At 38.5% G+C, this 24183-nt stretch overlaps 1 protein-coding gene across 1 annotated transcript in view; it reads left to right on the forward strand.

Moving 5' to 3' along the window:
• Positions 1-7552: 7552 nt before the first annotated feature.
• NAAA (N-acylethanolamine acid amidase) overlaps positions 7553-24183 on the forward strand; it is a 34449-nt gene continuing 17818 nt past the window's right edge. Inside the window, exons 1-5 of the mRNA XM_077143145.1 lie at positions 7553-7822; positions 8439-8591; positions 11270-11396; positions 15229-15319; positions 19008-19084. Coding sequence (XP_076999260.1) covers positions 7590-7822; positions 8439-8591; positions 11270-11396; positions 15229-15319; positions 19008-19084 — 681 coding nt within the window. The 5' untranslated portion in view covers positions 7553-7589. The remainder of the gene's footprint in view (positions 7823-8438; positions 8592-11269; positions 11397-15228; positions 15320-19007; positions 19085-24183) is intronic.

Here is a 24183-nt window from a genome sequence, read left to right on the forward strand (position 1 = left end):
AAATTAGAGTAAAAGGCCATTTTCTGCCCATGCAGAATTAGAAAGCAACTTCTCTACCAGCTTTTTTAGAAGTCCTGTAATAGTGGTTTTATCTCTGTCATGTGTGTGTTTATGAAATCACTTTTCTTGTTCCCCTCCCAATATCTTTTGCCATTTTATGAGTTTATTTTCAGCTGTTTGTATGAAACTTTGTAACTTTCCCCAAGATGTCCCTGATCACTGTTTTCAAGGATTCGTTGTGAAGACCTTGAGATTTAATGGTTAAGTTGTACTACACTAGTCAGAGGAACTATCAGAATCAATGTCCAGCAACTTTAGTGTTTTAGAAGTATCCAGTGCAAATTTGAATATTTCAGACTTGAAACTATACCCCTTTCATTTTGCATTTTTGACATGGGTTTCTCCTCATGTATCTAGGTCCAGAGAGAAGTGAATAAAACTCGGAATGGTATAGCAGCTAGGATACACGGCTTTTCTGCGTGAATTGTAGTGGAACCTGGAAGTTTCATCCTTCCCGTAGATTCCACACGTCCCCCACCCTTAGATGCCAAGAGGCCAGAGTCCATTGCTTTCTGACTTGTTTTTACACCATGACCTCACCCTGCTTTTAGCTAGTCTGAAGTTTGTATGAAAGATAGAAGGATTTCCAGTTTAAAAAGGTAAATTTTTGCTCTATTTAATTTTTTTTTAATATCATGGCATCTTATTTCTATCTGGTTCCTTTTATTGTTTCATCAGTCTTGTGAGTATTTCCTCTTTACGATAAGTTTAAAGATCACATCTTCACAAGATTGCATATTGCTAGCAAAGGCTGAGATTTCCAGGGTGACCCTTACCTTCAAGAGAATTGTGAGGTTGTTAATAAAGCATTTAGCATGGTATGTGCCACAGAGTAAGCATTCAGTAAATTTTTCACTCAAAAGTTAAATATTAAAGCTTTTATATTTTTGTGTAATTGACTTAGAATGAAACAACATTTAAGGTTCCCACAAATATTTGATACCTCAAACCCATTTTTGGAGGGAATGGGTATGAAATATAAATATGTATACTGAAGGTCTGCCATGTACAAAGCACTTTGCTAGATACAGTGTAGGTTGCAAATGCAGGTTTGTGCCATATAGAAACTTTCCATCCAATGAAGCCAGTAGACTTACAAAATGACTAGATTATACAAGGCAGTTTAAAGAGGCACAAGCATAAGACTGGGAGCATCCTGAGGAAGGAACAGTTCCGCTGGTAGCAAGGTGAGGCAACTGTTAGTAACCCGAGTACACCTCTGTAGCACAGTGGGAAACAGGTTTATGGTGAGGATGGCAGAAATAGGAAATATGTTTCTGAGTCATAAAAGAGTTATGGCTTATAGTTTTGAAAACGTTATAGTTAATAAAAATATTGGTTATCTTTCTTTATATTCCAATTCTTTGAAAATTTATATCTGTATTGAGAGTTGCATGGCAACTCTGTATGAACCAGAATGTGTAACAGTTGGGATAGTCTGCCTTCAAACTACTTTATGTAACACATTTTTAAAACTGTAGATAGATAATAGTTTTACATCATTTTACAATGTGGCATCCATTGATTATATGAAAATGAAGTTAAAAATTAATCATTGCTTAAATATTTGGGGAATGTACCTAGTGACGGTTAAAAGATACCTTCAATATTTTTTCCTCATCTATAAAATGAAGATAATGATAATACTTTGCCTTCATAGACATCTCTTCTGTGTTAAAGGTAGAAGGTAGGTAATCACGTGGAGCTTTTTCTCTTTTATGGGTTAAGGCCCTGGGAAATCACCTTTTCTCTACTGCTACAAAGTTTTTCAGTCTGAGCTGTGTTTTACAAATGCAAACAAAAGCAGAGTACAGCTAATTCTGTAGGGCTTAAATAGCATAAGCTTGTTTTCTTATATATGGTGGTCATTTCATTCTGCAGATTCAGCTTTCATCCTTGTGTTAATCTGCTCTCAGTATGAAAATGATTTATCCACATGCTAGAATATTATAATAGCCATTAAATATTTATAATGGGAAGCGTTTATTATACATGGAAAGGACAGAATACAAAAGTGTTTATAGTATACTCCAAGCACACGTGTGAGAAGATAGGGGATAATAAAAGCCAAGAGGAAATACCAAAATGTTAAATGGGGGTATTGGGATCATGTGTGAGGTTATTTTTTTCTTTTTTCTACTTTCTGAATTTTCTACCAAGTATGCATGTTTCTACTGTGTCATTGTGTTTGGAACAAAGTAACTTTATTTGAGGCACAGAGTAAAGTGAGTAACTTAGACTCACTTTTGTGATTTTTTTTTTTGGTAAAACCACAAGGGAAAATCACCTTAAACCATGGCAAGGATTGATTTGAAAATACTCCAGAGGCATTGTAGTCTTGCCGTCTTAATTACTGTCTTTCCATCAGCTTACTGATTGTGTGCTAGAGTCATCCTTAGTTTTGGACCCTCTTTGACTCTAGCCAACAAGGTCATTTATTAGCAAGGTAGTAAATTAGTGCAATTCTTTGGGAAAGTAATTTTATACAGCAAGAGCCTAAAAAATAGTCATTACCTTTGGCTCAAACCTACTTCTGAGTGCCTAGTCAAAGACAATAATCCAAAATATGACTAACTGTATTTGAGGTTGTGGTCATCTCCAAGTTACAGAATGTCTGTTTAAGATTATTCTAACCAATTTTGAGTTTGTCTCACATGTGAAGAGTGGAGATGGGCAGTTGGTGGCCTGAGTTCCATTGCTCAGTGGTAGCATCAGTCTCTCAACCTCTTTTTCTGCTTTGTCATCCGTAGTATATTGTAGCAAGACTCTTGATTCAAATGCTGACTGACGCAGCTGTATGACCATGGGCAAGTTACCCAACATTTCTGTGCCTCGGTTTCTCATTGCAAAATGGAGATAAGGCTAAGACTTTACCTTCATTGACATTTCTTCTGTGTGTAAGGCAGAAGGAAGGGGCAAAAGTAAATTGCCACATCTATCTGTTTTACCAGGCACGTAAATGCTTTCCCAGGATCCTTTGCAACAGCCTTCTCTTAGGTCTCATTAGAACTGGGTTACATGGCCATCCTACCAACAAAGGAACAGAATTGTTGGCCTATCAGCTTAGGTGATCTATAATAGAAGCCCAACAGAACTGGGCTTCTACTAATAAGGAAAAAGGAACAAATGGATTTTAGGTAAGCACCTATAATATATCTCTGAGGAGATTCATTGTAATGTGATTTATAATGACAAAAATGGATGCAAGGAAATGTCTAAAATAAAGGATTAGTTTTAAGCAATTTGGGATTACATTTTTTAGGTAGAATTATGTAACCATTAAACAGTCACTTTGATAAATTATTTTAAACAAGGTGTAAAATACTAATAATATGAAAAATGTTATGCTCTCATTTTAAGAAGCAGTGTATAAAATGATACTTGTATTTTGTTGATTTTTAAGATGCATTTTTCAGATTGTTAACATCTGAAATTGGGATGCATCTTAAAATTATTGCCACCAGCCAGATGGCAGTCTTGCATAAATGCCTGTACATTTATGAACTTGGTCTGAATATCTTCAGTTGATATCTGCTGAGATCAGGGGCCAGCATCAAAATTTACAGAATGGGACTCTAGCACATAAGAAAGTTAAAGAGAGAAAAATTAGAGCATTTAAAATTTTACATTTTTTATTGACGTATACATAAAAATGCAAGTACCCATAAATGTGTAGTTTAATGAACTTTTACAAGCTGAATGCATTCCTGTAACCACCTACGTCAAGAGACGGAACATTACCAACACCTCAGAAGTTTCCTTTGTGAATGGAAAGCATTTAAGAAATGTTGCATCAGGCATAGAAAGTAATGGGGTGTGGAGAGGTATGGACATCAATGATGTCAAGTCAAAAAAGTGATTTAGAAGAGCAGCTTTGATGCAGAGAAATTTGAGCAATACCTTAATTTCACTTTTTATAATGTATGTACAAGAGAAGATGTGATTTTTTAAAAAATCTGTAATGAAAGACTAAAAGAGCTCTTTCAATGCATATACATTTTAAAATTTATTAAGAGCATAGTTTCATGGTTTAAGTGGCTTTGGTTTTTTCCTTTGAGATACATAAAATAATAATGCTTATAAATTATAATTTTGTAAAGGAGAAATATGCGTGTGGAAATAGTTGCTATGTTTGGATGGGGGAATATAGATGATTGGATTTTCTTTTTCTCTACATTTTAAACATTTTGTAATGTTACTATAAAGCATATATTAAACATTTTTTTAAAACTCTAAATACAGTTTCATTCTTAGCAAGATCTAATTTTGACATACTGTTATTCTTAATATCCAAGTTAATATCAGAACCAGGAGTGTTTTAAAAGATATTTGGCCAAAGGGGGAAAGAAAATTAAAGACAAAATGGGAACTGTGCTTCTGGGAAATGTTGCCAGAGGGGAAGTTTAAAAAAATTACATGGAAACTAAGATTTACTAAAACTCTGCTCAAAGTTCTGCCAGCTACCACCCAGATATTTATAATAGTGACATTCCACTCTTATTACCCAAATCTGTATGAATTATCTATTGTTTCACAACAAATTAACTCAGAACTTAGAGGCTTAAAGCAGTAAACACTATTTCACAACTTCTGTGGGTCAGGAATTCAAGCGTGGCTTAGATGAGCCTGGAGAATCCTCTTCCAAGAAGGTGCACATGACTGTTGGCCAGAAGCCTCAGTTCCTCCTTGGCTGTTGGTAAAAGGTCACTTCTAGTTTGCAAGCTGCCAGAATGCAATACACCAGAGATGGATTGGCATAAATCAATAAAAGGGGATTTATTTAGTTAACATATAGTTCGTCAGAGGAAAGGCAGCTTTCACCTGAGGTTCTTTCTAATGTGGGAAGACATAGGGTGATCTCTGCTGGCCTTCTCTCCAGGCCTCTGGGTTCCGATAACTTTTCCTGGGGCGATTCCTTTCTGCATCTCCAAAGGCCTTGGCTGAGCTGCTTGGGCTGTGCTACTTTGAGCTCTCTCACTTCCAGCCAATTAAACATCATTCATTGCAGCAGGCACACCTCCTAGCCAACTGCAGATGTAATCAGCAACAGATGAGGTTCACACACCATTGGCTCATGTCCACAGCAATAGAACTAGGCTCCTTCACCTGGCCAAGTTGACACCTGAATCTACCACAGTCAGTTTCTCAAAACATGGGGACCTCTTCTATAGGCAGCTTGAGTATCCTCCAGAACCACAAACCAAGATAATCATGGAAGAGGAGACCGCAATGTTTTTTTGACCTAGTCTTGGAAATTATGCACGTCATTTCATCCATATTCTATTCACTAGAAGCAAGTCACTAAATACAGCCCAAAGTTGGGGATGGGGTGGGGGATGGAGTGAGGATCAGGGATTAGATTCTACCGTTGGAAAAGAGTTTTGAAGAATATGTGAATAAATTTTTAAACCACCACACTAGATGCCATATATAGAAAACACTCCATTTTTTTGATACAATCATCTACTGTCTTCATTTTCCACAAAAATATTTTTTAAATTGTGGGTTCTGATCCATCAGTAGTCCATGAAATCAGTTCAGTGGCTTGTGACCAGCATTTAAGAAAAAAAAGAAATAGAATAGAGGCCTTTAACCACAGTAAAGTAGTCATTAAAATATTTCAGTTGTGTGTGTATGTGTGTGTGAGTGTAAACTGGGCTGCAATGTAAAATGTATTTGTTACAGAGAGTTTTAGTAAAAATAAAATGTATGTCACAACTCTACAGCATAGAAGTATCCAACAGAAAAGAGAAGTATCCAAGTTTGGTAATTTTCAGATCCCCCTTTTAATCTTTATTTTAAATTGTCCTGTATCATATGCACAATATTTAAATAGTGGGGAATAAATTATATAAAATTGTATTTAGTTCGGTGTAATTGTGAACAACATCTATTTTACTGTGTTATAGTTCGTTCACTCAATGCATTTTATTGAATGGCTCATTAAACTAAATAGAAAGTCTCCCTCTGGCACTGTGGTTAAGGGTCTGAGCTGAAGCTTGCTGGCTCAAATGTCCCTTGTAGCTGTGGCCTCGGGGGAGTTATTTAACCATTCTATTCCTCAGTGTCCTTTTCTGTAAAATCATTCTGTAAAATGATTATGATGATAGTAATACCTATGCCATAGTGTTGTTGAGAAATTTAAGTCTGGCAGGATCCTTGGCACTTAGGGAGGTCTAGGCTGGGTATTGACTATTGTTATTCGTTGGGCTGCTCTGCCTTATTGCCCGGGTGAGAAGTTAGGACTGAATGAGGAGTAATGCTTCTAAAGCTCTTTTCCTTTTCTACAAGGGTTCACTTCCTTGCTGCTAATTAAAATCATTAAAAAGAAAAAAGAATTCTCTGAAAATAATGTTATTCCTTCACCTGTGTGTTGAAAATCCTGTATTTTTAAGTTTTTTTTTTTTTTTTTTGAGGGAAATTCACACAACGTAAAATAACATACAATTCTACATAGCATAAAATTCTTGGAAAGACCGGGAAGGCTCCCAGAGGCTTGGAACTTCAGCTCAGTGACACAATAGCCATAAATACGGGAATAAATAAGAGATGGTGAAAGTATATTTTACTTAACAGGAAAAAAAAGATCCCTGAAGAAATGAAAATTCCAAGTTTCTTCTCTATTTTACATGAAGTCGACCATGACAGTATTTAAGAACATACCAGCTGGATAGGCCGCGGTGACTCGCCAGGCAGAATTCTCGCCTGCCACGCTGGAGACCCGGGTTCGATTCCGATGCCTACTCATGTTTAAAAAGCAAACAAAATATCCCAACCTTACTAAGGTGACTTTCTTAAGACTTACAGTAAGTTTTCTGTCCCCCAGATATTGGGAAAGCAAACAAGAGGTAAGGAAACTTCACTCGCATAAATGCCTACGATAATGTTTTAGATTCAGAGAGTGTGAAGCAAGGGAGAAGCGCAGCTTCGTGACGTCCCGCAAATCACGTAACTTCCCCAGGCCTCTAGTTCCTCATCAGTAAATGGAGATGAATTAATAGAACCTATCTCTGGGTTGCTTTGATGGCTAAGCAGTGTCGGCAAAAATACTTGACACATAAATGTTAGCGCATTTCTTTTGCCGAAAAGAGGTGGAAGTGTAATTCAGAAAGCTTTTCTACCTCTTACAAAATCTAGCTAATCTTTGTAGAATTAATAAATGAGCGAATGACGTGGAGAGCCAGCTGGATTTTCTCCTGGTCTCTCTTTACCAGAGCGGGGCCTTCTGATACTTTCCGCTACTAAAAATAATTTTCATAAACCACCCCCTCCGCAACCCCGGCCCCACACAGGTCGCAGGGGAAAGGCCGTCTCGCGCCGGCTGGGGACGTCCAAGTCGGACAGGAGCGAGCGGGACCGGGTGGCTTCTCGCCGCTCGGGGTCTGGGAGTGGCCCCAGCGAGGCGGGCCGTGCAAGGGTTCCGCCTCCAGCGCCGCGGGCTCCTCCTCCTCCTCCACCTCCCCTTCCTCCTCCTTCTCCTTGGCTTCCTCAGGCGGCCACCGCAGCCGCGGCCGCCCAGAGCCCAAGCCATGCACGCCGCGGGCTGGGAGGGGCGCGTGGCGCTGCTGCTGCTGCCGCTGCTGCCGCTCCTGCTCCTCGCTGGGTCCGGGATGTCCGCCCCGAGCCCGCCATCGCCTTCTCGGGCGCCGGCCCCGCCGCGCTTCAACGTGAGCCTGGACGTGGCTCCGGAGCTGCGCTGGCAGCCGGTGCTGCAGCACTACGACCCCAACTTCTTGCGCGCTGCCATGGCGCACGTCATCCGGTGAGCACGGGAGTTGGGCACTGGGTTTGTGCGGACACCCGCGGCCGGGATCTTGTGCGGAAAAGCTCAGGAGCATGTTGCCGAATGACCTTTAAACCGTGAACCTTTCTCTCACCTCTCTCCCATCTCCCGGCCCTCGGGTCTTTGGGGTTTGAAAGGACGGCGGGAACGGAAACTGGCATTTGCTACCCTGGGCAGCGGCGAGGTTGGAGGTGATCCAGCGCAGCTGGTTTGGCTAAACTCGGTGTTGCCAGTGGGTCTTCGAACCATTCCGGGTCAGGGTGACGTGCGGCTTGTCGCCCGCGCTGCTCTTCTGTACTGAGTAGGGGACGCAGCCCACGCCCTCCTTGCACGCCTCCCGGGGACCCCTCCTCCAAGCCCGGCTTTTAGGGGCACTCGCCCTCTCTCTCCGAGCTTTCTTTTTCCCTCCTGGACACTACGCAGTGGATTAGGTGACGCGGGGCCTGGGCTGTCGGTCCTCTCTCGAAGGGAGACGGCTTAGCCCCCACTCCTGAGCATGAGAGCTTCTGGTACCCCACCTTACCGTCCTACACCCACACTCGCACCCCCTCCACCCCTAAGCTGGTCTAACACTCTCGTGGTTTATCGTTTCTAGGGAGAAGGTCCCCAAGTGGGTCCACGCGCTGGTTGACGTGCTGGAGTACTTCCTGCCGCAGCCCTTCACCGACGAGATCCGTGGCATTTGTAAAGCGCTGGACCTCAGCCTGTCCGACTGCCTTCTTGTCAACCTGGCCTACGAGTCCACCGCGTGAGTGCCCGGTGCTGGTGCCGATTGCCCTGGAGCTCACCAGGGAGGATTCCTTCCACGTACGAGTGGGAGGAAACATGTTTTCAGAGTGATAAGAACAGGGTAGAAACTGGGCTGCCCAGAAACCTCTGCTTCCTCTTTGCTTATCTGGATAAATCTGAGGAACAGATCGTGAACTTCTAGAGGGAAAGCAGATTCTCTGACCTTAACACTGGAGTTTCCTCTACCTGAAGCCCTCTTTCCTCTCTCCACCAAACCAGGTAGCATCCCATTTTCAAAACTACTCTCAAAATGTATTTTGGCCATCCCAGTGACCCTTCAGCTTTCTAACTGCAGTGGGTGGTGGCAACATTTATTTGTCCTCCCACTGTATTCATCCTTGCCTGCTTTCTTGCCAGCGGATCATCCCAGCTCTTTTCCAAGTCTATTCCTGCAGGGGGGGGGGGGGGTGGGTGGGGGGGTGGTGGAGTATGTCACAGGGGAAATACTGTTCTGGTTAACAGGGCCACCCAGTGTTTCTTAGCTTAGTAAAATGTGGCACCTGGAAGTGAAAATCATGTAGAGTTAACTTAAGTATTAAGTATTATTGACTCAGTAACAGATTTTGGAATTAAGAAAGGTGTAAGGCTTACTTTCTGCCTTCAGGGCTTATTGTTTTGCTACCAGGTCAGCTTTATCTATAAAGTTGCCCAAATGCAATATACCAGAAATTGAACAGCTTTTAAAAAGGGAATTTATTAAGTTGCAAGTTTACAGTTCTAAGGTCACAAAAATGTCCGAATTAAAGCGTCCAGAAAAAGATACTTTCACCAAGAAAGGCTGATGGGTCCAGAATATCTCTGTCAGTTGGGAAGGCACATGGTTGGTGTCAGCTGGTCCTTTGGCTTCTGATTTCAATCAGCTTCCCCAAGGGTGTTTTCCTTCTGGCTCTGACCTTTCTGAAGTTTCTCCAAAATGTTTCCCCTTTTAAATACTCCAGTAAATTAATCAAGCCCCACCTTGAATGATTTGGCATCAGATCTCCATCTAATCCAAAGGCCACACCCACAATTGGGCCAGTCACATCTCCTTGGAAGTAATCCAGTCAAAGGTTTCTACCCTAAACAGTAGTTCTGACCCAACAAAATTGGATCAGGGTTAAAAGAAACGGCTTTTCAGGGTACATCAAACCAGCATACCCTCTCTGCTGACGTGTGTGGCTTTCTCAATGAAAAATTACCGATTACACTTTTTCATCCCTTTAGTTGGAGTCATCATATCCAAGCAGATTAAATCAAAAGTTCTAGTAAAAAAAATCCAACTTTTGGATTTGATTTTAAGGTACATATTGACAAAAAGCTCCGTGAGACTTCACTAGAATACAAAGTAAATGTTCTCATTTCTATAGTAAGGCTTTTTGTATCAGAATAATAATAGCTACCCTTATTTTGAGCCCACTGGGTGCTATGCACTTCCTGAACATACAACCCCATTCAGGGAACGGTACTGCCTGTTTTGTGATGTGGAAACTAAGCCTCAGAGGAAACAACTCACTGAATTGTCAGGGGCTGATGCCAAAGCATATATGGCACTGTACTGCCTTTCCCAAAGCAGGGCCTATCTCCTCAATTGTCCCCTATGCTTTTGGGCTACCTCAGACTAAAATATTTGGGCCTGATATGGAAGTGTTGTTTTCTTGCCAATTTTTTAAAAAGTCATCTTCAGAGATTCTACAAACTTTTATTTAGCCACTTTCAGTGTTTATCAAACTCTCCTTAACATGAAATCTTTGAAGTTAAGGTGAGAAACTTTGAAATTAATTAAAACCTGACCAAGCGGCAGTCTTTAAACAAATGAAAAAGTTATCTAACATTTATTTTTATCCTAATTATAAAAGTAATATATAATCATTTTAGAAAATATGGAAAGGAATAAAAAAGAAAACAACCACCATCCTGCCACTGAGAAATGGCCATCTATCCATCAGGGTATTTCTTCTCAGCATTGTTTGTATGGATAAGTGTGTCTTTCCCCACAAAATTGGGCATACTTACTGTGTGTAGGTATTTTTTACATAACATTAACTATTCCCAGAGAATGTTTTTCTCAAAATATTTCTCTTCACTCAGAGTTCTTAAAAGATGCTGCTTTCTTATCAACTCTGTGCAGGGAGCTCTAAGGAAGACAGGAAAAGTATGAATCAATCCCCTAAAGAGCCTACCATTTTCCCAGGGAAATGCAAAGAGGCATTTGTGGAGCAGAATGGTTCAGTGTCATTTTACTTGCTTTGAGGAAGTCATAGAAGAATGTGGAAACGAACTTTGAATAATGAGTTAAATAGATACTGCCAAGCAGAGGAATGAGCATAGGCTCAGAGGTCTAGCTGGGTCCAGACTGGGTCGGTTTCACTTTCATTTAGGATTTAGATTTAGGATGAAATTCTCATTCATTGTGTTTGTGATGCCATGTGTGCCGAGGGCAAAGGCTTAGTAACCGTGATTGAAAACAGATGAGCTCAGTGTTCGTTCTGTTCTTCATTTTGAATTGTGAAACCATATCTTTATCTCGGGGTTATGCATATGTGTCAGTTATGAGGAAGCAAAACTGTTTACTTAAGGACTTATTTTTAGAATGAAAAACTCATTTTCCTTTTTCTTATTTTTCTCGTTCATTCATGTTGGACTTTTTCCTTTTCTCAGATTCTGCACCAGTATTGTGGCTCAAGATTCCAAAGGCCATATTTACCATGGCCGGAATCTGGATTATCCTTTTGGCAATATCTTACGCAAGCTGACCATGGATGTGCAATTCTTAAAGAATGGGCAGGTATAGTTGTCATTGTATAAGATGCAGAAATCATTTGGATGGTCTGCTACTAAAGTGTCCTGTCAGCATAAGATACAAGTAGTCTCAAAACTGGAAATACAAAACCCAGAGAAAGGTTTACATCGATTATACTTGTTAGAGGAAGGGTCATTTATTATTATTGAGCATCTACTTAAAGAGGTCACCCAGTTTTCTTTAGGAAAATCTCTTTTGGGGTATGACTGACCTTCTACTTGTTATACTGAGTCAGTTCTTTCCTCTGCTTTCCCAAGTTCAAGACCAGGTAGTGCAAAGTTGGATTTCACCTGTGGGGTTTGAATTGTATTCCTGTCACTTACTTCCTTTGTGAACCTGGGAAATTACTTATCCCCATTTTGCAGTCTGCCGCTCAGAGAGGTTAATAAGATTTTTGTTGAGATAGTTATAAATGTCTAGTGAAGTAATCTATGTAAAGCGTGTGGTAGACGCTGGATAAATGTTGGCCAAATAATAAATGGTCCTTAACTCTACAGATGTGATTGACCCATTACCACTGTCTTGAATTTGATCTTTAAAAAATTATACTTCCTTTATTTTTAGCATGTTCCCTTTAAGAATATATTCTAATACGAAATGTTGTTACATTACAGTGTAAACTTTAAAAGAGAGAGAACATCAACCAATGCTCATTGAATACACAAAGCGTGTCATTGTTGTGAAAAAGAAAAGAGCATGCAAAAGCCAGATTTTTACTTTGGGGGACATTGTTTCAGGATAGGATTATATGTTGTTAGTTCTTTAAATTAGGGGTTGACTCCCAATACTAAAAAATTCATTTACTAACTACTCATTTAGTCATCTACTTTTATAAACGGTTTTTGTTCCCATAAAAATTCAAACAATACAGACATATTTAAAGTAAAAGTTTCCCTTTCCCAATTTCATGCATTTATTTCACCACTGTTAACAGTTTGCTTTATAACTAAAGGTTTAGTTTGAAAAAGGTTTTTACATGGCAACAATGACAATATAAATGCATACTAAATTCTAGATGAAAATATGCTAAAATATTTAACAATTATTACTGAATGATGGGATAATAGATTATTTTAATTTACTGTTTTATCCTTTTCTCCATATTCTAAAATGAGCAAATAGTCTTAAGAATAGACAAAGGAATAGATGCAATACAAATAAATCATTTTAACTGCTCTTTCTAAAACTCACTCTAATAGTTGTTGCCTCATTTATTTCTCTTTATCCTGCAGCTTCCAGGAGAAATAGCACTCAGGTTATTATTACCTAATCTAGACAGTTTATACTTGGGTGTTGTTTTTCTGCTGAGGCTTTTGGCTAATGAATTCTTTTGCTAAATTAAGAACAGATTATTTGAAAAATACTTCCATCTCTTGCTCTTGTATAGTGTTCACAATTTTAAAAATATTTTCAGGGTGCACGGGTTGTTCAGTGGTTAGAAGGCCTACCTTCTATGTGGGAGACCCTGGTTTGATTCCCAGACTATGCACCAAAAAAAAAAAAAAAAAAAGGGTATTTTCATATGCTTGATCTCAGAAGTCCTGTGAGACAGGAACAAGTTAACATTTTGATTCTCATTTTCCAGATGGAGGGACTGGAGCTTAGAGAGGCTGACATGCCCCAAATCACATGGCCATGACCTAGGCCCTCAGCCTCTTAATTGCTTTCTGTCCCAAAACAGCTTTAGTTAGACGTTAAGTTAGAGTCTGCCACCACAGCTAAGGGTTTATGTTAACTGGCTTGGCAGAGACAGTTGGGAAGCATTGGTATTTAGAAAAAAAGAAAACTTTTCAAAGCTACAAGATAAAATGTTTTAGAAATTATCTTATAATTATTTATAATTATGTATTATAAAATATCTTGGAAATCTACAATGTGATTTTGATTGTCATAATTTTCATTTGCTCAGCCCTTCAGGAATGACATGAGGGTCAGTGTATCTTACAAATGAGGTGACCACATAGTTATTTTTTATAACCTCTTCACCAGGGAGGTAGATTTATTCTGTTTTACTGCCATCAGTAGAAATGGGATGTGCTCATGGAAGGCACTCAGTGATTCCCGGGGGAAAGATCATTTGTAAAACTAAACCCACTGCATCTGCCTTTTAATTTAGCCACCTCAAATTATTTTTACAGCCATACAAGATAGAAATAATGAAATTAACATGGTTACTGACTTCAGATCCAATTTTCTAAGGGAACATATTAACCTAGGCCTGTTTGTTACCCAAAATATAAAAATCATGGTTAACCTTTATTAAACATCATAAGTGAGAGTCTGTTCTAAGTACTTCTTTACAAAATAAAATCCAGCATCTGGACCAACTGATAGAGTTCGGTTTTTCTCCCCAGGTTAATGCAATGATGTCTTGCAATCAGTAGCGCTTGCTACTTTGATTTAAAGTAGAGGTAACTCCTGTAACTCATGGGATAAATGAAATGATGTGTGCAAAATAATTGTTAAAATATAAAGCACTACAAAAAAACAAAGAAAAAATATATAAAGCACTACACACATTTAAAATATTAATATTATTGATTAGCGGTTATACTTGTTTCCCTCACTTCACAGAGCTTATAAAAGGTCTGATATATACCTCTTATAATCAAGTCAGCCCCAGTTTAAATGGAAGCCCATTTGCTTCTTCTAGAATGAGGCTTTTTCTTTTCTTTGTTTGTTTGTTTGTTTCTTCTTTTGGTGATTTGTATCTATCTAAAAGGATGAGGTCTCTTAACCATTTTTGTGCAAGGACCTCTTTCGCAGTCTGACAAAGCCTATGAACCCTTTATCAGAATAATGTTTTATAAATACAAAAAAAACCAACTGTTCTAGTTTGCTAGCAGCCTGAATGCAGCACACCAGAGATGGATTGGCTTTTAATAAAAGGGAATTTATTTCATTAGTTCTTCAGAGGAAAGACAGCTAACTTTCAACTGAGGATCTTTCTTACATGGGAAGGCACAGGGTGATCTCTGCTGGCCTTCTCTCCAGGCCTCTGTGTTCCAACAACTTTCCCTAGCGTTATTCTTTTCTGCATTTCCAAAGTCCTGGGCAGAGCTGCAAGTGCTGAGATGAGGTATGCTGAGCTGCTTGGACTGTGCTACGTTGAGCTCCCTCATTTAAGCACCAGCCAATTAAATCAAACATCATTCATTGCAGCAGGCATGCCTCCCAGCTGACTGCAGATGTAATCAGCCACAGATGAGGTTCACACACCACTGGCTCATGTCCACAGCAATAGAACTAGATACCTTCACCTGGCCAAGTTGACAACTGAATCTAGCTACCACACCATCACATAGGATTATAAAGGAAACAAATTATGTTGAAAATAACAACCATGTTCATATTATAAATACTTTTGCTTAACATATTTAGAGTAAGGCTTAGTAGCAGGTCTGGTAACTTCAGAGTAGTGGTGAGCATCATGGTGTTTCAATATACCTGCCACCACTGTTATGTATGTGGAAACACCTGTAGTTTCTCCTGGTAGCAAAAAAATCACAGGCACTGCTACTATTACGTGGTTTGTTGCATGCATTCATAATAGGAGGAGTTAAATTTCATTTAGAGTTTAGTGAAAATAATGGTGTACCTGTTTTCCCATCCAAGATCACAGGTCTGCTGAATTCTATCCATGGACCCCGAAGGTTCTACAGTTGAAACAGTTCTAGGAGCTGTTTCAGAGTTTTTATCCTATTATGTTGGAACCTGGAAGAAAAAAATATATCCATGAAATCTGTGGGTCAGAGCAGATGATTTCAGTGTATATTTGTTTGAAACAGTAAAGTGACACTTCATCTTTTGATTTCAGATTGCATTCACAGGAACCACTTTTGTTGGCTATGTAGGATTATGGACTGGTCAGAATCCATACAAGTTCACAGTTTCTGGCAATGAACGAGGTAATCAAAACAAACTTCCAAGCATTTTAAGCCATATACCTGTTCAGTTCTGTGCAAGTTCTTTGTATACTCACCCAGCAGAACATGCAGGAAAATGCCTAGTACGTGGCAGGAACTTCTATTCTAGTGGGGGGAGATGGACATATGCATGTAAACAGTGAAGGTGATTTCAGGTAGTGTTAATTGCTACGAAGGAAGTCAAACAGGAGGGTGTGATAGAGAGTGAATGGTGGCTGGGATGGTCACTACACGTAGAAGGCCAGGGAAGGCTGACCCTCCCGATCCAGGAGCAGTTCTGTTGAAGTTGGAGTAGAAGGATCAGCAGGATCATAGATAGGAATAAGCTCAATAGATTCCAGAAGCAAAAGAAAGTCATGTGTTTATGGCATGGAGTAAGAGAGTCGTGACATTAGAGGTGAAGAGGAAGGCCCAGGCCAGATCGTACAGATCATGGTGAGGAGACTGGAGAAAGAAATAATACATAAGGAGTATCTTAAAGTTTAGTTTTGGCCATCTGATAACCCCCTGATTGACGTCTGGTTGTTTCCTTTTCTTATGTCTATTCTTATCTTTTTACATAAGCTTTACCAGAAAGAGGCTGGTAGGAGTATATATCAGTATCAGTTCTTTATCCTAATACAGTGTTTCAAAATTTTCTCAAATATCAGCTAGGAGTGACAACTGGTTTTCAAACAGAGATACCCAAACCACAGCATGAAAATTGTAGCAGAATATCTATAAATACGTATATTTATTTAAAGACAGGCTTTTGTTTCTATTATTTTGGGACTCAAATTGTTTGAGACTGATTAGTAGAACCTAAGGTATGAGCAGTTTAAAAATAATTGAGTTTATCTGTAACATACACAATTAAAATCTGACAAACTGTTTTTTAAAGACTGTTTTAAAAAGTTTTTTAAACCTTATTTTAATGAAAACTAGTTGTATTTTAGTCTGCTAAAATTGAGTTAGAATGCCTGAAGAACAGGCAACACCACTGGGTTAATAGAAATAATTAAGTGAAATTATTTAATGAGTAAGAAAGTCCCTGAGATTGGCTGATAAGCACAGAAGGAAAAAGAAATTCCTTAGAGATTTTAGAAGGCATGAATCTTACACGTGACTAATTCACACACCAACATTTACTCTCAGGTACCACATTCACAAAGAAAAATGTATTCCAAGATTCCATGGTGGGTGAAGAAACATCTGTTTACTAAATAACTGATATTTGTAAACAGTGAGTGTGGTCATGGTACTAGGTCTGTTTTTGAAGTTTCTGGACATTATGGAGGGTGCCAAGGATACAAGGAGGGCCAACAAATGACACAGGACATGGGGAGGAGTAACAAATTGTCTGACATCTCAAACTTCAAAGCCAGACTGCGTGGGTTTTTATATCTTGATGCTGTCACTTGCTAGCTGTGTGACCTTGGCCAAGGTGCTTAACTTGTCTGTGCTTCAGTTTCCTCCTCGCAAAAGGAGGGATAATAGTAGTTGTTGTGAAGATCAAATGACTTAGTGTATGTTCTGCACTCAAAGCAGTGCCTGGCATAGAGTCAGGGCTATAGACACGTCTGTTGCGTTGTCATCTTCCATCCCTGACACCCCTCTGAGCACCTGACTTGAGTATTAACCACTGTCTCCACATCTCCACTTTGATGTCTAATGGGTATCTCAAACTTAACTTGCATAAGTAGGTCTCGGTATTTTTTTTCCTTCCCTATCCCAATCTCCACCTCCACCCAAACTGGTTCTCCTCCTGGTTTTCTATGATCTTAAGAAGGCACTTCACCAACCAGTTGCTCATGTCAAAACTCAGGAGTCATCTTTGACATCTCACTCTCTAAGTCCGATCAGCTCTGCCCCCACTGTCACACTTGTACTGTTGCAGTATTAGCCTAATTGGTCTCTCTACTTTGATTCTCGCCTGCCTGCAGTGCTTTTTTTTTTGTTTCACATGCATTTTTTTTAATTAGAGAAGTTTTAGGTTTACAGAAAAATCATCATAAAATACAGAGTTCCCATATATCATCCTATTATTAGCACCTTGCATTAGTGTGGTACATTTGTTACAATTCAAAAAAGAACATTTTTTTATAAAAGAACATTTTAATAATTGCATTATTAACTATAATCCATTATTTACAATAGGGTTCACGGTGTGTTGTATAGTCATATGATTTTTTAAAAATTTTATTCTATTAACATATATGGAACCTAAAATTTCCCTTTTCACCCCCTTCACATATATAATTCAGTGCTGTTAACTATAATCACGATGTTGTGCTACCATCACCACCACTCATTACCAAAACTTTAAGATTAATGCAAATAGAGATTCTGTACAATTTAGGCATTAATTCCCCGTTCTCATACCCCATCCCCTGGTAACCTACGTTCTAGTTTCTGATGTATGATTTGCTTATTCTAATTATTTCATATCGATGAGATCACACAATATTTGTCCTTTTGTGTCTGGCTTATTTCGTTCATCATGATGTCTTCAATGTTTATGTTGTCAATGCATCAGAACTTCATTCCTTTTTACAGCTGAATAATATTCCATTGTATGTATATACCACATTTTATTTATTTATTCATCAGTTGGTGGACACTTGAGTTGCGTCCATCTTTTGGCAGTTGTGATTAATGCCATAAGAGCATCAACGTGGAAATATCTGTTCAAGTCCCGCTTTCGGTCCTTTTGGGCATGTACCTAGAAGTGGGATTGCTGGGTCATATGGTAGTTCTATACTTAATTTTCTCAGGAACTGCCAAACTGTCTTCCACAGGGGCTGCACCATTTTCCATTCCCACCAACAATGAACCAATGTTCCTGTATCTCCACATCCTCCCCAACATTTCTTAAATAGAGGCCATTTTACTTGGTGTGAAATGGTATCTCATTGTGGTTTTAATTTGCATTTCTCCCTCTTATGATTCTTTCTCTACCCAGCAGCTAGAGTGGTCATGTTGTTCTTCTGTTTAAAACCTCTACTGGTTTTCAGTCTCACTGATAACAAATCCAGAGGTTTTCAGTTTCACTTATAACAAATCCAGAGGCTTTGCTTTGACCTCAAATCCCTATGTGATCTCTACTTCCCCCTACCTTGTGTCTCTCTTCTTCTCCCTCACTCCACCTGCCTCTGAGCAGCATCTGCATCTGAGCAGCATTCTTTTCGTTTCCTCACATCTGCCAAGCTAGCCCTTCCTGAAAGAGGTTCTGAAAGATAGAAGTTCTTTGCATCCTTCCTAATATCATTATTGGGCCACTTCTTTCTTATAAACTACGTGGTTTAATTTTACCTGAGCTGATTAATAGAATGATTTTCTTTAACATAATTATCATCGTGTCCTGGGACAAGAGAGGCTGCTTTCAAATCTTTGAATATCTGCATATTTTTGCTTGCTGGAAGATCATATTTATAAATATATAATTTATAAATTTATATATATATATATATATATGTAATGAATAAATTGTATGGTTGCCATGAAATTCCAGCTTAATCTTTGAAATTAGATTCTAATAAAAATCACTCTTCACCCAACCAGTGTCCTTCCTTTTTCAGCTTTTTGGCAGCATATAAGATGAGAAAGAAATAAAGTTTAAGGAATTTTTTTAAATGGTGTTTGGGCAGCAGTGGGTGTCTTTACTTACTGTTTTCTTTCCTCGACTCATCAGATAAAGGCTGGTGGTGGGAGAACGCGGTGGCGGCCCTTCTTCAAAGACACTCTCCTGTCAGCTGGCTCATCCGCGCCGTGAGTAGATTTCCTCTCCAGCCCACCTCACCCTGACTTCACATTCCAAACTTGAGCGCTCGTGTTATGATGCGTTGTGATAGTAACAATGTTGTTTTAATGTGGGAAGCTCTTAAAAAGAATAAGCATCTCAGGGATGTCTGATATTTGCAAAAGGCTTATAAACATTTTGATAATAAGCTGGAGTTTTCCAAAGGAGATGACTGAGATAAGAGGTAATAGGCTGTCCTATAAATATAGATGACCCTCAAATCTCCATTTGTAAATACTTGAATTAGCAAAACAAATGCATTAAAAGGTAGCTCTAACACACCAAAGGCAGCATGTACTTTACATGAACCTATTAAATGAACGGGGATCCAGACCACATATAAGTTATAATTTGATACATAGAAAGCCCAATTTCCAGAGCACATCGCCGGTACAAGGATCTGGCCCTGCCTCTTGGCCATGCCATGCCCTGGTCTCAATGATCCGGTCCCACGCAGCTTCTTGCGTTCTCCTAAACATTTTTGCTTTAGGTACCCCCTAAATATGTCAAAAACTTATGCATCCTTTACGTATTTAAAAGCGAACAAATAATAGTTTTTAATGACACCTGAGTGATGGTACCTGCTCAGTATCTTTAATCTTTTATATTCTTGAAATTTAAAATTAACCCTTAGACAGTAAGAAAGCTAAAACAACACACTCAGTACAGAATCTTTCATATTCAGGACACCCCAAATACTTGATTTCTTCCATAATCCAGTTTTACAGCTTAACAGACAGTGGTTAATATGATACCTCTCAGATTTGATGTTACCATACATAAATATTTGCCTCACTCTTCTATTTTATTTAAAGTTAACCTGTTCCAGGCGGGCCGCGGTGGCTCAGCGGGCAAAGTGCTTGCCTGCTATGCCGGAGGACCTCGCTTCGATTCCCGGCCCCAGCCCATGTAACAAAAACGGAGAAACAGAATACAATAAAACCAGAAAATGTTTAAAGATGTTTCCCTTTCTTCCTTCCTTCCTTCCTTCTATCCTTCCTTCCTTCTCTCTGTCTTTCCTTTAAAAAAAAATAAAAAATAAAAAATAAAGTTAACCTGTTCCCCCATCACCTGTTACAGGTCATAGCGTTTATATACGTGCCCCTGTGAGCATTCACCTTAGTCTTCTAAGGCTCTGTCTTGAACAATAAGAAGAGTCAGTAACCAAAGATTCAAGAAAAGCAGTTACCTTCATAAGACCAAATAACTGAATAAATGGTCTTTCAATATGGCTATAACACAGGGACTGGTCCCTGTTTTCCGTTAGTTACAATGACCTTCCTGCATTTTTTTTTAAATATAACAACAAACAAACAAGAACATTCTTAACATGTAATCATTCCGTTCTACATATATATAATCAGTAATTCACAATATTATCACATAGTTGCATATTCATCATCATGATCATTTCTTAGAACATTTACATCAATTCAGAAAAAGAAATAAAAAGACAACAGAAAAAAAATCATACATACCATACCCCTTACCCCTCCCTTTCATCGATCACTAGCATTTCAATCTACTAAATTTATTTTAACGTTTGTTCCCCCTATTATTTATGTTTAATCCGTATGTTTTGCTCATCTGTTGACAAGGTAGATCAAAGGAGCATCAGACACAAGGTTTTCACAATCACACAGTCACATTGTGAAAGCTGAGCCCCCAGAGCCAACCCAGTGCAATGTGTTTTGATAATTGCATGCACTGGTTTATCCAAGTAACCACCAACAAAGCAAGATATTGAAATTCCCTGACATGTTCCCTCGTGCTCCCTTCCAGTCAATCCCCATCACCCTGAGGAAACTACTCTTTTATTTCTATGACAGATATCTGCCTGTTGTTCTAGTTTGCTAGCTGCCAGAATGCAATATACCAGAAACGGAATGGCTTTTTTAAAAGGGGAATTTAGTAATTTAATAAGTTGCTAGTTTATAGTTCTAAGGCCAAGTAAATGGCCCCTTAAAGCAAGTCTATAAAAATGTCCATATTAAGGTATCAACAAGAGGTTATCTTCACTCAGGAAAGACCAATAAGTTCAGGGTTTCGCTCTTAACTGGAAGGGCACATGATGAACATGGCTATGTCTGCTAGCTGGCTTTCCAGGTTTCTTGTTTGATGAAGCTCTCCCATAGTGGACGGGGAGGGTGCGTTTTCCTTCTTCATCTCCAAAGGTCTCTGGCTGTGTGGGTTCTCAGCCTCATGGCTCTGCTATGGTTCTGTGGCTCTCTCTCCTTGTTCTCAAACTTTCTCCAAAATGCTTCCTCTTTTAAAGGATTCCAGTAAGCTAATCAAGACCCACCTGGAATGGATGGAGTCACATCTCCATGGGAGCAATATTGAATGAGGATTAAAGGGCATGACTTTTCTGGGGTCCACCACAGATTCAAGCTGCATACCTGTTCTAAAATTCATATAAATGAAATTATAGAGTATGGACTCATTTTCTTTCACTCAGCATACATTTTTTCAGATTAATCCATGTTGCGTCTATCAGTGGTTTATTCCTTTTGTTACTAAGGAATATTCAATTGCATGACTGTACTGTAATGTGTTTATCCATTTTTCAACTCTGGGCATTTTGATTGTTTCCAGTTTTTGGCTGTTATGAGTAAGGGTGCTACAGAAATTCTTGTACAAGTCTTTTTTGTGAACATTAAGAAAAAAAAAAGATGTTGATTTCACTTGGGTAAGTGCCTAAGAGTGGATTTTTTGGGTCATAAGGTAAATGTATATTTAATTTTTAAAAAATAGAAGCTTTCTTGAGGTATAATTCACGTCATACCATTCACCTACTTCAAGTATACAATTCAATTCGCTGCTTTTTAATTTACTCACAGAATTGTGCAATCATCGCCATAATCAATTTTAGAAAGTTCATTCCTCCCAGAAGAAACCTCATACCCATTAGCAGTGATTCCCCATTTTTTTTCTCTACTTCCTGAGATAGATAAGTAGGAAAACCACATGCCTTCCCCTTGAGTTTGTCACTTACTGCCCTCAGTACTTTTTACTGATGTTCTTTTGCTTTGTTTTCATAGAACTATTTGTTAAGGGCAATAAATTCTTTGACAATCATTCAAGGATGGTATAGGTGATGTAATCAAATAAATATTCTGTCACCTGTACTGCCTCACTTAATAATTCTGCTGAGTTCAGAACAAACTAACTCAAGCCAAAATGCCTCACCCTCACAGCAATATGTATAAGGCAGGGAGAAGCATACTGTAATCTTTCCATGGATTGCCTTGGAGGATGGAGCCTTTGCAGACACTGATATTTTGAGTCATTCTTTATTTTTTTTTTATTTTTTTTCATATTATGCACTTTTTCTTTACTTTTTTTTATTAATTAAAAAAAATTAACTAGCACAACATTTAGAAATCATTCCATTCTACATATGCAATCAGTAATTCTTAATATCATCACATAGATGTATGATCATCATTTCTTAGTACATATGCATCGATTTAGAAAAAGAAATAGTAAGACAACAGAAAAAGAAATAAAATGATAATATAGAGAAAAAATAAAAATAAAAATAAAAAATACAAAAATATATAAGAAAAAAAAAACAACTATAGCTCAGATGCAGCTTCATTCAGTGTTTTAACATAATTACATTACAATTAGGTAGTATTGTGCTGTCCTTTTTTTTTTTTTTTAGAAATCATACCATTCTACATATGCAATCAGTAATTCTTAACATCATCACATAGATGCATGATCATCGTTTCTTAGTACATTTGCATCGGTTTAGAAGAACTAGCAATATAACCGAAAAAGATACAGAATGTTAATATAGAGAAAAAAAATAAAAGTAATAATAGTAAGAACAAAACAAAACAAAACAAAACAAAAACCTATAGCTCGGATGCAGCTTCATTCAGTGTTTTAACATGATTACTTTACAATTAGGTATTATTGTGCTGTCCATTTTTGAGTTTTTGTATCTAGTCCTATTGCACAGTCTGTATCCCATCAGCTCCAATTACCCATTATCTTACCCTGTTTCTAACTCCTGCTGAACTCTGTTACCAATGACATATTCCAAGTTTATTCTCGAGTGTCGATTCACATCATTGGGACCATACAGTATTTGTCTTTTAGTTTTTGGCTAGACTCACTCAGCATAATGTTCTCTAGGTCCATCCATGTTATTACATGCTTCATAAGTTTATCCTGTCTTAAAGCTGCATGATATTCCATCGTGTGTATATACCACAGTTTGTTTAGCCACTCGTCTGTTGATGGACATTTTGGCTGTTTCCATCTCTTTGCAATTGTAAATAACGCTGCTATAAACATTGGTGTGCAAATGTCCGTTTGATTTTTTGCCCTTAATTCCTTTGAGTAGATTCCCAGCAATGGTATTGCTGGGTCGTATGGCAATTCTATATTCAGCTTTTTGAGGAACTGCCAAACTGCCTTCCACAGTGGTTGCACCATTTGATATTCCCACCAACAGTGGATAAGTGTGCCTCTTTCACTGCATCCTCTCCAGCACTTATCATTTTCTGTTTTGTTGATAATGGCCATTCTGGTGGGTGTGAGATGATATCTCATTGTGGTTTTGATTTGCATTTCTCTAATGGCCAGGGACATTGAGCATCTCTTCATGTGCCTTTTGGCCATTTGTATTTCCTCTTCTGGTAGGTGTCTGTTCAAGTCTTTTTCCCATTTTGTAATTGGGTTGGCTGTCTTTTTGTTGTTGAGTTGAACAATCTCTTTATAAATTCTGGATACTAGACCTTTATCTGATATGTCGTTTCCAAATATTGATTCCCATTGTGTAGGCTGTCTTTCGACTTTCTTGATGAAGTTCTTTGATGCACAAAAGTGTTTAATTTTGAGGAGTTCCCATTTATTTATTTCCTTCTTCAGTGCTCTTGCTTTAGGTTTAAGGTCCATAAAACTGCCTCCAATTGTAAGATTCATAAGATATCTCTCTACATTTTCCTCTAACTGTTTTATGGTCTTAGACCTAATGTTTAGATCTTTGATCCATTTTGAGTTAACTTTTGTGTAGGGTGTGAGATATGGGTCTTCTTTCCTTCTTTTGCATATG

The sequence above is a fragment of the Tamandua tetradactyla genome, chromosome 24 (assembly GCF_023851605.1).
Source record: "Tamandua tetradactyla isolate mTamTet1 chromosome 24, mTamTet1.pri, whole genome shotgun sequence".
NCBI classification, from domain to species: Eukaryota; Metazoa; Chordata; class Mammalia; order Pilosa; family Myrmecophagidae; genus Tamandua; species Tamandua tetradactyla.